An 18,145-nucleotide genomic window follows, 5' to 3' on the forward strand; every position below is an offset into this window, starting at 1 on the left:
TTTCAACGTTGCAAGCAGTAAAAAAACGAGTGCGTTTCTTATCTGTCATTGTATTAAAAAGGACTGAAATTTAAAATATTCTTAATTTATCCACAAAATGTGCAGATAAAAAAAGGCAGCACTAAACAATCACGTGAAATGAAATAACAAAGCTCAGAAAATACAACGTGAATCATGAACTTGAACAAAGAATTGAGTAAATCTTTTGCTTTTTTACCTCGACACAGATTAGAGGGGAAAAAACTTATCTTATTTATCTTATTTTTTTAAACTTTTTTATGTCAATAATTAGGTATTTCCATTCTGACTCATTATTATTCGGTAAGTATTTTTTCCTTCGATATTTCGTACTCAATGTTGCAGTTTCCGGAACCTATAAACTAAATGTTTATACTCTGAGCGGCAAAGCGGATTTCAGGTCGGTGGATTTTCGGTATTTGACTGTACCAAATCGTCATCTTTCTTCTGATTTTCTGTTTCACCATAAATCACATCATATATAGAATTACAAGACGAAACACAGACTGGTTTTACAAACTTTGATAAAATGTTTTTAAACAGATCATAAATCATTGATTGAAAAACATGAATTACTGGAATTCTGCTTTGCACAACTGTGTTAACATCGAATGATGGCAAAATGAATTATAAAAAAAAAAAAAAAAGTTCTGTTTGGCCTGAAGAAAAAAACATAAATATTCGTTCTTCGCAAGATAAACTAACAGTAATCGGAAAATGTTTCGTGTGTTGAGCAATTTTTTTTATTTTGAGAGAAATTTGTATCGGCTTTATGCTTATATTTTGCAGTATTATTTTGAGAACTGCCAGTTGAACTGCTGAATGGTGCAGAAATTACTTTATTTTTCTCAAACCTATTTTTAACAATGGAAGTAGTAACTACATTTCCATTTACTTTAGGTATTTTATAACTTTCAATAGAGCCTTTTATCTTAACTCTTGAAGCATTTACTTCTTCTTTAAAAAATACAAGAAGTGGGTTCCATTGATCGAGGATTCTAGATAAGCATCTTTAAAGACAGCCAGCGTATATGCACGTTTCAAAAAATTTTCTCATTTCAGTATTATGCAGCTGTTGGAACTGTTTCAATTTTTCCTTCCTTTTAGAACTCCTTTCAAGATAATAATAAATATCAACAATGTGTTGTTCAACTGCATTTATTGGTAAAGAAGCTGCCCCTTTTTCAGCTGCTAAATTTAAGAGGTGACAGGTGCACCTCATAATTTGCAAATCTGAATTTTCCTTTCTTAAGATGTGTGCAACGCCAGTCTTCAAGCCTACCATTACTGGTGCATTATCGGCACCAAGTGTTGAGCAATTATTCAGAGGGACTGCATTTTCTTTTAAAGTCTTAATAATTAGCTGTGTTATATTAAAGCCTTTCGAATATCCTTCTAAAGTGGGGACAGAAAGTAAACTGCATTTAATTTCTGAAGACTTTGAATTAAAAAAACAACAATTGGATACAGTTTTGAATCGAAATTATTGCTTCCATCCATAGACAGGCAGTACGGAGCTGTTTTAATGCAATCACTAACTGAAGATTTATTTTTCAAACAAATTTCTTTAACAATTTCACCTGTTTTGATCCTTGCACTTGAGTATTTTTAGCGATTTCACTATCGGGAAACATTTTTCTAAATAAAGCTTCATCGTGATCCGATGCATTCAGTGGCAGGTTGTGCTCCAGTAAAAAGGCAGAGAACAGACATTCTGCATTAATAATGTTTTGGTCCTTTGTTTCCGAAGGAAAATTTAATTTTTCTTTTTTTCAAAACAACTCATGTTGTCTTTGTGTTTTTGTGTACGCACATGTTTGAGAACATCCGCCCTTCCCCCCTGCGAAATCGAAAAATCGCAACGACAGGCGGTACACATCGCAAATTTATTACATTTCCTTGAGAAAATAATGGAAGGAAAGTCAACTCTGTGTAATTTTTGAAACGTACACGAGTATTTCACCTTTCTCGCAGACATAACAAAAGATGATAATTTCTAAAACTATTTTCCGAAGGCACGTGTACTCACATTACTCAGGACAAGATGAACGAAATAACTAAAGAACATCCAAATAATAGCCTTGAGCTTGCTTTGTGCTCATTGGCTAATATATGCCAGATGACACGCAGTGGAGTTCGATGCCGACTGGAGAACGGCGTTTCTGGATATCTATGCCCTCACTCACAAAGCAGAAATTCTCATCTGATTTGCAAAGTTTTATTTTAGATATAATCTAGAGAAAATTCAATTGCTTTCAGATGTCCAAAATCACTTTTTTTTTTTTTGTTTATATAACGAAGTATTAAGTCAAGTTCCATAAAAATTGTGAGAAATTTTAAGAATAACAAAAAGTCGGGAGAAATATATTGTAAATCGGGTTGGCGGAAGAGCGGTCGAAAGTTGGGAGTCTCCTGCCAAAATCGGGAGAGTTGGCAACTCTGCATCCATTATGTGTTGATACCATTTTCATTTTGTCACATATTTCTCGAATCTTCTAGAATCGTGGGTCTATAAATCTTGTCTTCAAATCTTTCTAAACTTTCCATGCTGCAATGTCAAAAAAATTAAAGAAAAATTATCCCAACTAATTCTGTAACAGCAAAAAACCTGAAATATTTTGGAAAAAAAAAGGAAAGGAAAAAGTGTAAAATTAAATTTATAGAGAAAACTGATGCATATTCTCAGAATTTTGAATAATACGAGAGAATTACATGGGAAAAACGCTTATTGTGAAAAAATTAAAGAGAAGACATTTTTAATTAATTACATAGCTAATTTTGCTTTTACTAAGAGCTGTTTCATAAATTATGCTTTATGGCATTATACCTTGTTTATTTTTCAGATTCAAAATATTGTATAATAAGTTGCCAAAATGAAACTTTACAATATGCCAGCGAAAATAAAATGTTTTATTTTAATGTCATTTTTTTAAATTTAATTCCGATATATTACCATTATTTTAATGAAATTTATTATGTTTTGGTCAGGACTGTGGAGTTGGAATCGGAGTCAGGCAGATTTTGGGGTAAAAGGAGTCGGAGCTGGAGTCGCTATTTGAAATGACATTAAAATGAATTGAAAAAAATTAATGACAAGCTGAGTTATTATTTTTATTTATGAACTGTATACATTAATAAATAGTTATTTTCTATTTTATTGAGCTATTAATAAATAAATATAAAGGAGGAGGATGGATGTGATATTTGCCATTAGTGATTAAACTGATTCATTTAGTTACAAATCTCACTGGTAAATTTAGGTAAGCAGCAATAGCAGCAAGAACTCCTAAAATTGATGCCATTCTTAGGAAGCGAGCAAGAAAAGGAGCAATTATTGATCAAGGAATGCGATAAGGAAGTACATATTTGATGGATAAAGAGGTTTCTAGAATTATGTTTTTAGGAGATGTAGATAACCCTAATATTTCAATAAAAGACTGTGGAATGATCTAGCAGAATTGGAAATTCTTCTTTCTATACCGTATATAAGCACAAAAATGCTGCAATCTGAAGAATTGACAGGAGGCGAGAATGGGATGTTTGGTCTTTCTGAAATGGAGGGTTTGTTGCAGAAGGAATCATATCTTCAATGAAGAAAAGAGAAACTAGTTTACTAGACAATGAGATTTTGCTGGGTTCAATATATGGAAATTCAAAACACCAAATTTTCTTAGACGATGAACAAATTAAAAAGGCAAAGAAAGTCATCTATGAACTTTCATTAAGAATGAAATTATTCTCAGAACAACTGGAGAATTCAAATCGGAACAGTCAAACTGTAGATATTGCAATTCTATCATCCTTTTCCATTGATGAATTAGATTTCGAGAAATATTTTTAGATAATATTGAAAAGGCTAAGGCAAAGCGAATGAAAATAAAAAACAAGAGCCTTTAGATATAAAAATGAAAAAATACAAACAAGATTTCTACACGGCCGTTGAAGAAATAGAGAAATATGCGCTTGCACGACACCTCTTTTAGAACTTATAAAAATCTATCCTGAAAAGTTAAAGAAGTAGCCCTAACAGTAACAGCTCTTCCTCCTACTCAAATTAGTGTGGAAAGACTCTTCTCAGCTCTGAAGTTTATCAAATTGGATATATGGCCCTCCAACAAAGAAAATCTTGCTGAAGCCATACTGTTTCTTAGAAATAACTAATGCCAGTTTTCCCATTTCATAATAAATGCTAATTATGATAAATGATTTGCTATACCATCAATTTTTTTTTTCCTGTAGCATCTATTATTTCTTTTATATTAAAAAATAAGCTGTAACCCATGTATTTACACACATATATATATATATATATGAGGGAGTCGGAGTCAGACATTTTCCCTACCGAGTCCACAGCCCTAATTATGATGTTTAAAAGAAAAAAAATCGCCGAAAAATTCTCAGATCTCGGAATTATAAATTTTCTATAGAAACTGATCTTAAAATTGCCAAAATGTTTACAAATCATCAAATTTAGAACCGTTTAATAAAAGAATTCACAACCCAAAAAGCAAAAAGTTGTTTGTTTGCTCTTTATTAGAAAAAAAGGATTTCGAAATGCTTACATTTCACTTCTTGCTTAGAAACTCGAGTATACCATCATTTATATTAGAAATAGAAACAAATTTTAACCCATGAACCCATTCAAATGATAACCATATATGTCAGTGAATCGCCAAAAATATTCCTCCAAAATGCTAATTCACACTAAAAATGGCACTCGTAATAACAGACAGAAATTTCAGATGGCCAAAATTAAGGAGCTTTAAGGACCAAAAATTTATTTAAAAAAATTTAGGGACTTCTAAGGACTCTTAAGGACCGTACGAACCTTGTAGTCAGTATCTGCTGGCATGCGGCCTCTGATATTCCAACTGATTCTGCTATTTGGCAAATTGTTTGCTGCCTGTTTGCACGTACCACCGCAGACACTTTTTTGATGTTTTCATTGGTGCACAAAGTCACAAGACAGCACTGTGTTCATCGTCTTCAGCACTTTCCCTGCCTTCTCTGAACCGATGATGCCACTCAAAAGCTTGCGTTCTCGATAACATTTTACTTCCTTACACATGCTTGAACATTTCAAAACTCTCCGTAACACTCTTTCCCAACCGAACACAAAATTTGATATTGATTCTCTGCTCAACTAACACCATTTCCTTCTATCGCTGGTTACTAAATGCACATACCTAGAAAAAACGATGTTGCCGCGAGCTTTCAACCACGTTATTTGAAACAAACCACTTTTAGAAAAGGGGGAGAATGTAGTAACACAAAAACGTTCTTGTAGTCACATTACTGCAAAAAAGTTTTTACGACTCAGTCCGGAAACTTTTGAATCCTACAATGTATATTATTTAGCAACTGCTGCATGAAGTCAGTGAGATTATTTTACAAAAGAAAAATACCCTTCATCCTAACTTTAATAGAGAACAACTATTATAAAGACACGTCATTTTTTTTTTTAAACCTCGGTTCTACAATAATAATGCTTTCCTTAGATATCTTTATTTCTCAATTTGACTTATCTCTGCAAATTGCTTCATTTATTTATTTCTAAAAATAATGGTTCACTTTAGACGTTAATACTTTCGTAATAATATGTTAGAACTATCACAATTCACATTTACTTAAAACAGTAATATGTGTAGCAATTAGGGATTCTATAATAAAAATACCTTGTTCCAGAAATACACAGTTAAGAAACTGCTTGTATGTTTAGATTTTTTAAGACGAAATGGGCGTTAGCCCAAAAGGATTATTAATTTTGAAACAGCACTTTGTGTCAAATCACTATAAATAGCTGCATCACTTTTCAAATTGTTGACACCATATATCACCCAGCATTATGCACTCACTTCCCAAAGTTAAGCACGGAGAGGAAAATGCTAATTTCTGGAAGCCAATCAGAATTGAAGAGGATGCAATTTGCTGCAGAGGTAGATGGAAGTATACAAATATGTTAGGTAACAGCCAATTGCACTTTCATGTCAAGAAATATGCAAAAAAGGCAGTCTTATAAGAAGCCACCTTTATGAAGGGTTACAGAAGCTGATTGTAAGTGCTGATAGAAGGTGTTTAAAACTTTCGTACAATTTGTTTTCAAGACATACGTGTTTCTATGACTTCCAGAAGACGAATGGAAGATTCTGAGCGTTCGCATGCTGTGGGGCGTATTGAAGGAGGACAGTCGATCACAGATGTTGCTCTTTTCTTCGGCGTTCATCATTCTGTAATTTCACGTTTTTGGAAACAATTCAATACCACACAGACAGTTGCTTGAAGGCCCGTCGTAGCAGGTAGCCCAAGGGTTACAACCCCCGCAGAAGATCGATATACAGTACAAAGTCTTTAATCCGGAAGTCCATAATACGGACCTTAAAGCTACAAACTTTCTACCCATGTGTAGGGTTTAAGCATGCGCAGAATACCTGTACACATGTGCATAATACGTTTAAGCATGCGCGTTTAATGTATAAAGGATGGTATAAGCTAGGCTAAAATTATCTATTTCAGTTAATGTTGCAGATTGCGTTGTTCCTTTATCTTCTAATTGGATCCGGCTTATTATTTTTTGCAGACTGTTGGAGCTATCTTATAAAAAGTAAGCTTGAACTTTCGATTATGTCGAAAAGAGTTTCCGATTCTGGAGCTGCCAAAGGATCTACAAAGTGAAAGCATGTTTCGATGTCCATCAAACAAAAAGTAGAATTCCTGCAAAAAATGGATAAAGGAATATCCTTTGTTTCTCTAACCATTCAAAAATCTGTTTATCAATTTCACGCTGATCTCCGGGGGCGGGGGGGGCGGACATCGCGTCGTGCAATGAACTGGAAGTTGACCTGTCAACCCTATCCTCATCTTCAGGGCAGATGTTTTTATTTTATTTGCCTTACGATTCCTTACTAAATGTAGTATTTCATCTCAATGTACTCCATCTTTGATATGATTTAAATCAAATTCCTCGTCATTATAAATATGACATATACACATCAAATAGTTTTCTGGTTGCAATTTTCATTTCGACTATGTGTGCGTTGAAAGAAATGTTTAATAAAGTAAACAAATAAATATTAAGTTTTTTTTTTTTTTTTTTTTTTTGTAAATTTTGATACCCTTTAGATCATAATGGCTCTTTATTTCATAAATTGCAGTTTCATATTTTTAATTTTATAATTTCTGCATTCCATCTTACCAGATTTAAATTGATGATCTATAATCCAGAAGAACCCCTAATCCGGAATCGCCGAAGTCCCGATGAATCCGGATTAAAGACTTTGTACTGTATTGCTATTGTAGCCAAGCGGAATCGCAGAGCGACCTCCATGTGTGACATTTATGGTTACAGCGTCCATTGGTAAGGCGATATCTACAGCTACTGCACGCTAAAGATTACATATGAGTGGACTGTACGTCCGGGTACCTCAAGTTTGTGTTCCTCTACCCGTCCAATCAATAGGGACATGATTACAGTGGTGCCGGGAACATGTCAATTGGAATGTGTCTGACTGGGGCAATGTCATGTTTACTGATGAGTCAAGATTTTGTTTACTGACAAGTCAACATTTTGTTTACTGATGAGTCAAGCGAGTATATGGCGTGAACAACGAACACGTAGTCAGTGCCAAAACATCACCGAACAACATACATTCCAAAGCATAAGCATTATGGTGTGGGCAGGGATTTCATTAGGATACCGCACCGACCTGCACATCTTTAAACGGGGTTCTTTGACAGCTGTCCGGTATCGAGATGAAGTCCTAGAACCCATTGTGAGATTGTACACTGCAGCAGTTATCTCTACTTTTGTTTTAATGGACGATAACACACATCCCCATAGAGCTGACATCGTCGATGACTGCCTGGAGAGTGAAGGGATTGCGCGTATGGCGTGGCCAGCATATTTGCCCAACCTTAATCCCATTGAAAATCTTTGGGGTGTTCTCGGCCATGCTGTATCTTCACGTTTCCCACCTCCAGCCACTCTTATTAAGCTGGAAACTGCTCTAGAAGAAGAATGGCGAGTGCTTAATTCTGCAGTGTTTGACCACCTAATTGAAAGCATGGTCACAAGGTGTAAACTTTGTATACAGATGAGGGGGGAATCACATACCCTATTAATGTCCTTTTTTTCATTTTATGCTGTTTATTTTCCCTTTATACATAATTCTGTTTAAGTCTCCAGTATGTCATTATCTGTTAACTCACAAAAATTTAATATTGTTTTCATTTCTGTATATAATTCTTCATTTTGTTTTATGCAAAAATATATATGCTACTTTCCTGCCGAATTTCGTGTCAATCAAAGAAGTATTTGTTGATTTTTTTGCATTTTACATCTTTATGCTTAAGTGAGTGTATTTAAGGAAATCAAATAACGAAGAATCTACATGCATGTATGTACGTTTCTCGGATTGTGAAAAAGCAACGGTACCTACAGTCATCAAATTTTGAATAACATAGTTCCCCATCTGAACATGTCTAGAAGACCAGATTCAGAATTACGATTTTGTTTTACTGTCCATTTCATATTTTGTAAAACCTTAATGAATTTTTTATAAAACTCAATAATTTCAAAGCTAACAGTGTTAACACTGTACAGAATAAAATATTTTTATCTCTAGTGTACGAGACTGTCTATCAGAAATTCTAAAGATATGCTGTTTTTAAAATATTTTTAGCCCAACGTAGCTTTAGCCCAAGTGTGCTCGAAACATATATGTGTCTGTAAATGAAAAAAAAAAAAAAAAAAGGCATGTTTGGGCGTAATAATAAAATCTGAAATCTTTCAGATTTTATTTTATTTTATAAGTTACATTTAAATGGCAAAGATCTGGTTTTATTAGATGCTGACAATGGGTATTATTTTTATTTAAAAACAGAGGCAAATTAATTGTATTATATTCTGCTAGTTAGTATTTCTATAATTTATGATAAGCAGAATTTGAAGTTGTTAAAATTCCTTTAGTTTTGTAATTCTGTTTATTTCCCAGGAGATTTAAACTTTACATTAGAAAAATTCTCACATGCCAGTCTTTTCCTTTTTCATTTAAAGTTATGGTATGAACTAAGAGCTGTTATTATTCACACAATATATGCTCTGTAATTTCCAAATTAAAATATTACTGCTTAACAATATAAGAAGCTAAATGATTAAAAATCAAATATATGTATATCTTTTTAAGTACTGCCTTCATATTATTTCTTATCTCTAACAATTACAGCAATTTATTGTTTATCAATACCAAAAAATGAGCTATTTAAAAGTAGTAAGTTTCTTAATTTATAGAAGTATTTGAGATACTTATATAATGATTATTCTTTATATTATTATAGAGTTATTGACATGTTTTATAAGCATTTGAATCATTAACTGTAATTAACAAAAAAAGTTTCTAATTCCATATGATCTTTGTAAGAGATTAGTTTAACTACATAAATAGGTCATTCCCTTGCTGTGAGTGATATGTTTTTTTTTAGCTAAATGACTTACTTATAAACTCTTTTTACTGGCTTTGGTTTCTTTTTAGGTTTAAGCTCCTCAACCACTCGGATGACGTCTTCTTTAACCTGAAGAGAAGAAAAAATATAAATGTATTGAAAAAAATTATTTAACTAAATCTGAAACAGATAATATGATTATATATATACCTGATCAATTTTCAATGATCGCAATAATGCAAGATGTTCTTCTCTGTTCTTTAAGGCTAACCGCTCTATTTCACTCATGCCACTCCACTGGAAGAAAATTTACTTTTAAAAAATTTTAAAATAATTCATTAAACTTAAAAGTATGCTTTGAAATCTGAAAACTCAGCAGGTTTAATTACTAAATACGTAAAAGAATGAAGGTCTTCCCCCCCCCCATATCAAGTAAATAATTTAAAAGATCTTGTTCAAAAAAATTTTCAACTTTAGAAAAACAAATATTAAATCAGAAGTCTGAAAACCAGTAGTTACTAATCTTTTTGAATTAAATTTGTTTTTATTGCTGTTTCATTGTCAAGAAATAGATATATATTTCATAATGAAAATTAATAAAATATAAAAAATTGAACTGTGAAATAAATCCAAGAGATTACTTTCAAGTGTCTATGCTTATTGGTGAATAATGTGAAATGAAATTTGCATTTTATAAAAAAAATCCCTGAAATTGATTAAATTACTAAAAATGGAAATGTTACAGTTTTAAATAAAAAATATAAAAATTTCAGCAATTCTAAATGAACTTTCGCCATTCCATAAAAAAATCTGGTACTGTATTAACGTTGGTGCTAACAATATTATAAAATATTTTTAAAACATGAAATGTAAAATTTCGGTGCTTTCTCATTAACTGCACCTTCAACCAAAAAGTTATGACTTCATTGCCAACTAATTCTTCATCAAACTAAAACGCAAAGGCAAAGAGATAGTTTTAAAATTGGTGGCAAATTAAGTATTCCATAAAAAGGCAATCAATCAATAAAATTTAAAAAGCTAAAAATATCAGTAATGAAAAATTTAGCTTTTGCAAGAAATACTTCTGCACTTTTTTTTTTTTTTTTTTTTTTTCAGAAGGGGGGTGCACTGGTGTGCTTTTCATGTGCATAGCAATTTGTTTCTGCTGAATGCACAAACTTGGCTGCATACACAATTTCAGGACACTGCCAATAAATGAACAGCTGTTGTAAACAAAATACAGCTATCTTCAAGCTATTTCCAAATCGTGTTATAACACTTGGCTTGCAGTTTTTCATACTACATCTCCATGCAATTTTTTTTTTCCATCAATTGGCAGGTCGCCTTATAATTCATCATGAGAAAAAGAGACACACCCAAAAAAAAAGACCACTAATCAGAAAAATGACAATTGAATTTTAAAAGTGCCAATACGTAAATATATGTTCCTACGTCCATACTGGATTGTGATGTAAATACTTTTAGCACCATAATCATCATAATCTGCAAGTTACTGCATCGCCTCATGAATACTTTCTCACAACTTTTCAGTGGGGTTCCAGATAATAAGAAAGGGTCAATGTTTTATTATTTGGTGTAATAAAATTTTAAATTCTAAGTTTTTTATCAGTTTTATTATTATAATTATTATTTCAGACCGATATCTAATTTATAATTTTATCTGAACTACAGAATCCATCACATGCTCTTCCAATTACCTTTAAAGGATATATGTCCAGTAAGTCATACTTGTAAAAAAATGAATACCTAATAATGTTTTTAAACTTAGATTCCTATTACTTCATTCATAAGCTTTATATGAAGATAAAAAGTTTTTAAAAAGGAATGTTTAAAATTTTATAAAATTAAATGCATTGAAATGATGGGCTTAAAAACCGAGCCATTTTCATTTTACATAAAAAGACTAATCCGATTTAAAAAATCAATTTTGTTTGGAAAAAATGTATGCATTTATTATTCTAAATAGATGTATATATTCATAATTTAATATGCATTCTAACATTAAACAAATGTGCTTGAACTCTAAAAATGGAAGAACTAACTGCTTTTCAAGATTTCCTCTTTCCAAATTAAAACAGTGAAATAATAATCAATGAAGATAAAAATAGATGAATTAAATGAAAATAATAATAAATCAATGAAAATAATAGATGCTGAAGCCCAAATATAAACTTGAAAGTAAATTCACCATTATTAATACCGTGGCCTTCGGGAATTTAGATGGCCTGGTCAACTTCAAAGTCACATGATTTGACGTCACGAAAGGCTTCTGAACTTTTTATCCTTTGCGCTGCACTGTGGACACCGCAGCATGGAAGAATTCATTACATCACTTTGTGTGCTATTCATTAGCATTGCACTGTTTTCTCATTATTCATGTATTTTTCATTACTAAATTAAGTAATTTAAGTAAAGTAAATATGCTGTTTTTGTTTTTAAGTTCACACTGATAGTTAAGTTTACCTAATTCTTCAGTATTTGTTAATAAATATAGCTATCGACTTCTATGTAGAGCTAAAATGAGTCTTCTTTCATGCCTGTACAATGTTGCATTCCAGGCTGCAAATCGAATTCCGATAAAACCAATAAATATATAAAGGTATTCAAGTTTCTAAAATATATATTAAAATGAGATTTCTGAATAAAAAAATTGAAATGAACATTGTTTGTCAGAAATATTTTGGGGAAGATGATATCATTTGGTATGATTATTTATCAAAAAACGAAGGCACTATTATTTAAGTTTTTAAAGAGCACCCTAAATTATAAACAATTCTTATCTATACATTTTTTCTGGTTGTCCAAAATACTTATCTGAAAATCTGACATCTTCGATGATGAGCACAGAGGATAAAAGAGCCAATAAGATAAACAGATAAAGATATTTTTAATGAATTTTTTAAAAAGGACAAAATTGCATCTTTTGAGGATTTTTCTTCTTTATTATGGAATAAACTAAACATTTCAGATGATTCAGATATAATTTTACATAAAATCTGTTAATGGAAATTTATATTTCGTTGCTTAGTTTTAATCTACAGTCTAAAATTCAGAAAAGTATCTATGTATCACTTCATATGAATACAGCAGTGTTCCTTGGACAAGAAGCTGTTGAAATGGAAGTATTTAAAAATATATTAAATGGAAATACTAAATTTATGGGCTTAATTTGAAAACATTTATAGTTATGTCAAAATAATAATAATTAAAAACATTAAAATCAAACTATGACTTATCAGTATATAACTAGGAAGAAAAATAACTAGAATAAAAATCACTTGAGAACCTTACTTGAGGAACAGAACATTTTATTTTTGAAACAAATGAAGATGTGTAATAAAAGTAAAATAGCTAGGAGGTACTGGTCTTTGCTTATACATTATACATAATTCCACTAACCACCGAGTAGTAAAATCGTTAAACACTGGTAGCTCCTACATGGGCTCGAATCTAGGTAAAGGGGCTCGATGCAAGGGCATTTTCGTGATTTTTTCCATGTGTAACGTGTATACGAGCCAGCTTCCCTTAGAAAGCCCTCTCCAAAGGCATCCCTCAGACAGGTAGCCCTAGTGATCTTTGAAATAATACAATAAAACAAATCAAATCGTTATACTTTAAGTCAGCTACTTGTTACAGTTGCCTCTATGACAGTCAACTAATCTGCCTTCCATCCATTAGACATCTCTGGAAAATCCTAGGCCTGTTAAAGTTTGATGGAACAATGAAGCTAATTGCAAATATATAAAACGTAAATTAAAAAAATTACTGGAAAATGAAGAATTCGTGAATTTATATATTGATGAAGTTCGAGTAAAAAAGGTGACATAGAAATGGAAAATAAATTAATTGGCTTTCCTGAGAATCTTGAAAGTATTGAAGCAACATTTGTTCAATCTTTTATGATTTCTTCTTTATTATCAAATTGTAAAGATATCATTGCAGTCATAATAATTTGCCTTAATGTTGCACAAAATAACAGTTGATTTAGTGTATGTTGGCAAATGCCTAGAGGATTTCAGGAAATTTGAATTTTTTTTGCGATTTTTGATCTCCTCTTCTTTTTGTTAAATAATAACCGAAATGAGTAAAAAGTACATTTGCATGCTTTTTGAAAGCTTTGAAGTATATATAGTTTTAAAGCATTGGGTATATTGTTTTTCATTCATTCAAGTTATTCTTAAAATTAAAAACTGCAATAATGATTAATAAATAATTATATTTTGATAAGATAATTAAAAAAATCAGTTTTATGTCTTTTAATTGGTTAAATAGTGTTTATATTTTCTCAGTTAATTAATTACACTTTGGAATCTTCCTTTTCTTCCCCTTTCCTTCACATCTGCGAAATTAAACCTGCAAAATTAGGGATTAGTAAAATCAACAGTAAATTTTTTAAATGTATTTTTCAGAGTATTTATTAAAGAATTTTATTTTAGTATTTAGTGGAAGCAAGAATAATAAAACTGTAAAGATTTATTTATGTTAATAAATAGCAACCTTTATTTATTTATTCTAAAACTTTGTTTTTCAGATAATCATTACTATGCAGTGTACTATGCTAAAAAATCATTACTATGCAGTGTACTATGCTAAAAAATCATTACTATGCAGTGTAAAAATAATTGTATAAAATATCGGAAAACATTGGATATAAAATTTCATCTCTGAAAAATTTAATTTCTGTGCATTATTTAAAACAAAAGAATCTAAACATTTAACGAAACGTGCATACTCAACCCTGAAGCAAAGGCACGAGACTCAAACACCTTCTGTGATGTCACTCTGTGGCTAATCAGGCCATGTTCTTCCAGTTGGCCATAGTAATACCATGTAATAATAATCATACAAATAATAAAATGTAATATAACAGAAGACTAGAAATTCATGTTCAAAAGCAGCCGAGTAGTTAAGAAAGCTACATATCGGTAGTTTAGTTTGGTACCACATAAATGGGCTGGCTGCAGAGTTGTTTTTTGTTATATTCCTCACATATAGTTTAAATTCCCCTTAAGAAATGCTCTATAAGGCTAAGGCAAGAGTTTTTCAGTCAGAAGAGCCTTTATTTTGTCAAAATGTAGTATAAGGATATTCTAATTCTTTGAATCTATGCCAACTTTGTACAAAACTGACCAATCACAGTGAAACAAACATGAACTGACATTCAGTTGGGAGTTTTGGTAAGTGAACCGTACATTTATGCATCCATAACTTTACCTCTCTTGATTGGTGACAGTTTAAACCCTCTTCCGTAGATGTGAACAGATTTAATGATCTTAAGCATTTAACAATAATGATGATGACCATTATATGAATGTTCTCTAAAGGTAGATACTCCTGATTTGCTTCGTCATATTAAAAAACAACCTAATCTAACAAGAAATCTACACAGTTTGCAACCAATGGTAATGTAGATGTTACAATTTTGAAGATTTCAAGCTGTAAAAGAAAAATTTTAAATCTAAACAGAAAATAAATAAATCAAAGAAAGCACATGAAAGAAATTCCCTGGTAATTTTTATACAGCAAAGCAAAAAATATATAAAAAGAAAATAAGGAGATAAAAGCAAATCGACATGTATATAAGAAAAAATCCCTTTTTACCTTTTCCAGTCATCTGCATTATAATACAATACAGGATGTTCTAATTTAGTATGATTTTATATATTTAAAACATGTCACATTTTGATTTCCTCTAATTGGAAGACATGAAATATGAAAATATTTATAAACTGGTAATACTTTTCACGAGTCATTCTGCATGTATGGCAGTAAACCAAGTAATTTCTCCATGACTTCGCTCTTCTATGAATATTATGGCAACCCTAGAAATTATCTTGGATCACACTGATAGTGGCATATTACCAGGTGCTAGTTAATATGCAAGCATCGCTTTCAGTTTTGAAAAAAAGGTACTCACCAGTTTTAAGTCTTTATTCATCTTCTTTTTTTCCTATAAAAAGGCAAGACTGATGTTAAAAATTCTGATATAATTTAATAAATAATATATTGATTAAAACTGAGTTTAAATTGGAGATATGTAAAACATATGTTCCCACTTCAAAATAGTCCAATGGTAATGCAGATATTAAAATTTTGTAGATTTCAAGTTGTAAAAAAAAAAGTTATCCTTACAGTTAAGAAGCAGCGTGTTCAGTATTGGTTCGTGGTATGTGTTCACTCACCTCTTCGTACACAGAGGCAGAAATCAAACGCTATACAGTAAATAACGTAAACATTTTACTTTGCTCCAACATATAAATGTTTTGCACCAAAATACAAAAACATAACATTACATCTTCAGAAGAGTTATAATAAAAAATCAAGTGTTGCCTTATTGCTGAAATACAAGCATAGTAAACTTTGCTTATTTAAAAGTGGAAATAAATTGTTTTTAGAATTATTTATGAATAACAGCAGCACTATCTTTTAGCGAGCAGTGACACAGCAAATATGGGAACTGGATAAATTCAATTAAAATTATTATCTATGCCTGAACTTCACTTTTCTAATACTATCCTAAAAATAAAATAGATTTGTATGTAGGATGAATTATTATTAAATATGAATTAACAAATTTATTAATAAGCTTGAAAATAAAATAAACTTTATAAAATGTATGAAGTAGCATTAAAAATTTTACACTTACAATAGTTGGGCATATTTGAAAGAAGATAAGTGACATTTTATTTATGCTTTACTAACATTAGCTTTATGTTGATTTTTTTTTTTTTTTTTTTTTTTTTTTTTTCATTTTGTCACATACTTGCTCAGTCTAGAGTTTTAGTAAACAGTAGGTAGATTTTATGTCAAGCGACATAAATTAAAATGAGAAGTAAGATCATAATCGGCATGATTCATAACAAATGACTGAATGTTGTCACTACTGCTACTTGCCTAGAGAGAGATCTGCTGATTAGAACAAACCTGAAAGGCCTGATGTAGGCATGGTTGGCAAGTTTTGTAAGTTAATTGGATTCTGTCTGATGTAGTTAGTGTAATAGCTCTGTATAGAGTTCCAGGGATTTTAACTAAGTTAATATACTTTAAGGTTCTAATAAGCCACTAAAGCACCACATGTGATAAGCTGTTTTGTATTATTTTAAGTCTCACTATATGCAAAGAATACATTTTACATGAATTTTTACATTTTTGTGCTTTATCTTGTGACCACAGTAAGGATTAATGAAAGGCAATAATTCAGTTTAAAATGCAGAGATAATTTTTAAGGGTTAGCAGTTAGTTATAAATAATTAAATTAGGTAGTTAGATAACATTAGTCATTGCGGATTTCCATGGCCATTATTAAATTTTATTTATTTTTTAACAATATTTGTTAAAAAGCCCTATTAAAATCACAATCGAATAAAATTTCACAGTTTATAATACATGTAAATTACGACATGATTCTTAATGAGTTGAGAAATGAGGGGTTGGCTGAAATTCCTTTAAAATCATAGACTTTATCATAATTATTAACATCGTCTTTCTGCATATATATCATTAAGTTAATGACCTTCTCTCCAAAATATTTAATAGGATTTCTCTTTTAAATCTTCAGACACTTGTTTTGTTCTAAAAGCCCTTTCGATTGATCGGGGAAAGAGATTAAAGGATTCTGCTTTAGTTACCGAAATTGTTAATGTTTTTACACTTTTAATTAAATTTTCCATATTTCAATTTGAGGTGTCCATCTCAAGATTTTGATTCTGTGACAACTCTTTGCTACGGTTAGCTAAAGCTAGTTCCGTCTATAACTGAAAGGGTTTTATTTTCTCTAATCTAATTTCATTTTCAGATTTTTGTTTTTCAGTTTGTATTTTCCTCTAGAATATTTTCTAATGATTAAGCGACTCCAGGCTCATCTTAATTCAAAAGAAATATATATATATATATATATCAACTCTGAATTGACAATTAAAACCCAATGAGCAAAAAAAAAAAAAAAAAAAAAGAATACATCAAACTCAACACAGATACTATCAACTGAAATTAACCAGTAAGAACACCTCAATATACAACACTAATAAACAGGATTTAACACTAAACATTATAAAAAAAAAAAAAAAAAAAAAACTAAATTATTGCTCACCACAATCTAAACAATGGAACCATTTATTTTCACTTTCGATTTCCCCACAACACACATCCTACAGCACAACACAATTTTTATACGCAAAATTTGATGATGCACATTATTACCTTAGCTTTTTCTCACATATTCATTCCACTTCTGACACACACCAGAAAATTATCTTCACCTCTTTGTACAGGAGGGTGAAAATCAAATACTATACAATAAATAACATAAATATTTTACTTTGCTCCAACATACAACTGTAAACATGATACAACTCGTACATTTTTAGAACACAGTTATAATTTTAAAAAAAATCGCATGTTGCCACATCGCTGAAAATGTAATCATAGAAAACTTCATTGATTTAAAAGTAGAAAGAAATTATTTTTAGGGTTTTATGAATAACACCAGAACTCTCTTTCAGCGGGCAGTAACACAATGAATGTCTTAACAGTATTTCTCCATATACCCTGCAAAATGTTACCATCAGCATGGAATCGTGGAAAATGAAGAGTTATCAGAATTTAATTTCTGAAATGATTCAACAATTCCTACTTGATTTTTTAACTTTAAATAAGCTTGTGTCAAGCT

General features: G+C 30.9%; 1 protein-coding gene across 3 annotated transcripts in view; it reads right to left on the bottom strand.

Moving 5' to 3' along the window:
• LOC118204829 (WD repeat-containing protein 76-like) overlaps positions 1–18,145 on the bottom strand; it is a 128,152-nt gene that overhangs the window by 99,735 nt on the left and 10,272 nt on the right. The window contains exons 1-4 of one of the 3 annotated variants that reach the window (XM_085823809.1): positions 17,677–17,722; positions 15,395–15,427; positions 9,667–9,753; positions 9,509–9,585 (exon numbers count right to left, since the gene is read on the bottom strand). In XM_085823809.1, the coding sequence (XP_085679935.1) occupies positions 9,509–9,585; positions 9,667–9,753; positions 15,395–15,415 (185 nt within the window). In that variant the 5' untranslated portion in view covers positions 15,416–15,427; positions 17,677–17,722. Of the gene's footprint in view, positions 1–9,508; positions 9,586–9,666; positions 9,754–15,394; positions 15,428–17,676; positions 17,723–18,145 lie in introns of those variants that run through there. The other 2 variants (XM_085823808.1, XM_085823810.1) reach the window with 2 other exon arrangements.

The sequence above is a fragment of the Stegodyphus dumicola genome, chromosome 9 (genome assembly GCF_044657685.1).
Source record: "Stegodyphus dumicola isolate Sdum_Otavi_A_Nest chromosome 9, ASM4465768v1".
NCBI classification, from domain to species: domain Eukaryota; kingdom Metazoa; phylum Arthropoda; class Arachnida; order Araneae; family Eresidae; genus Stegodyphus; species Stegodyphus dumicola.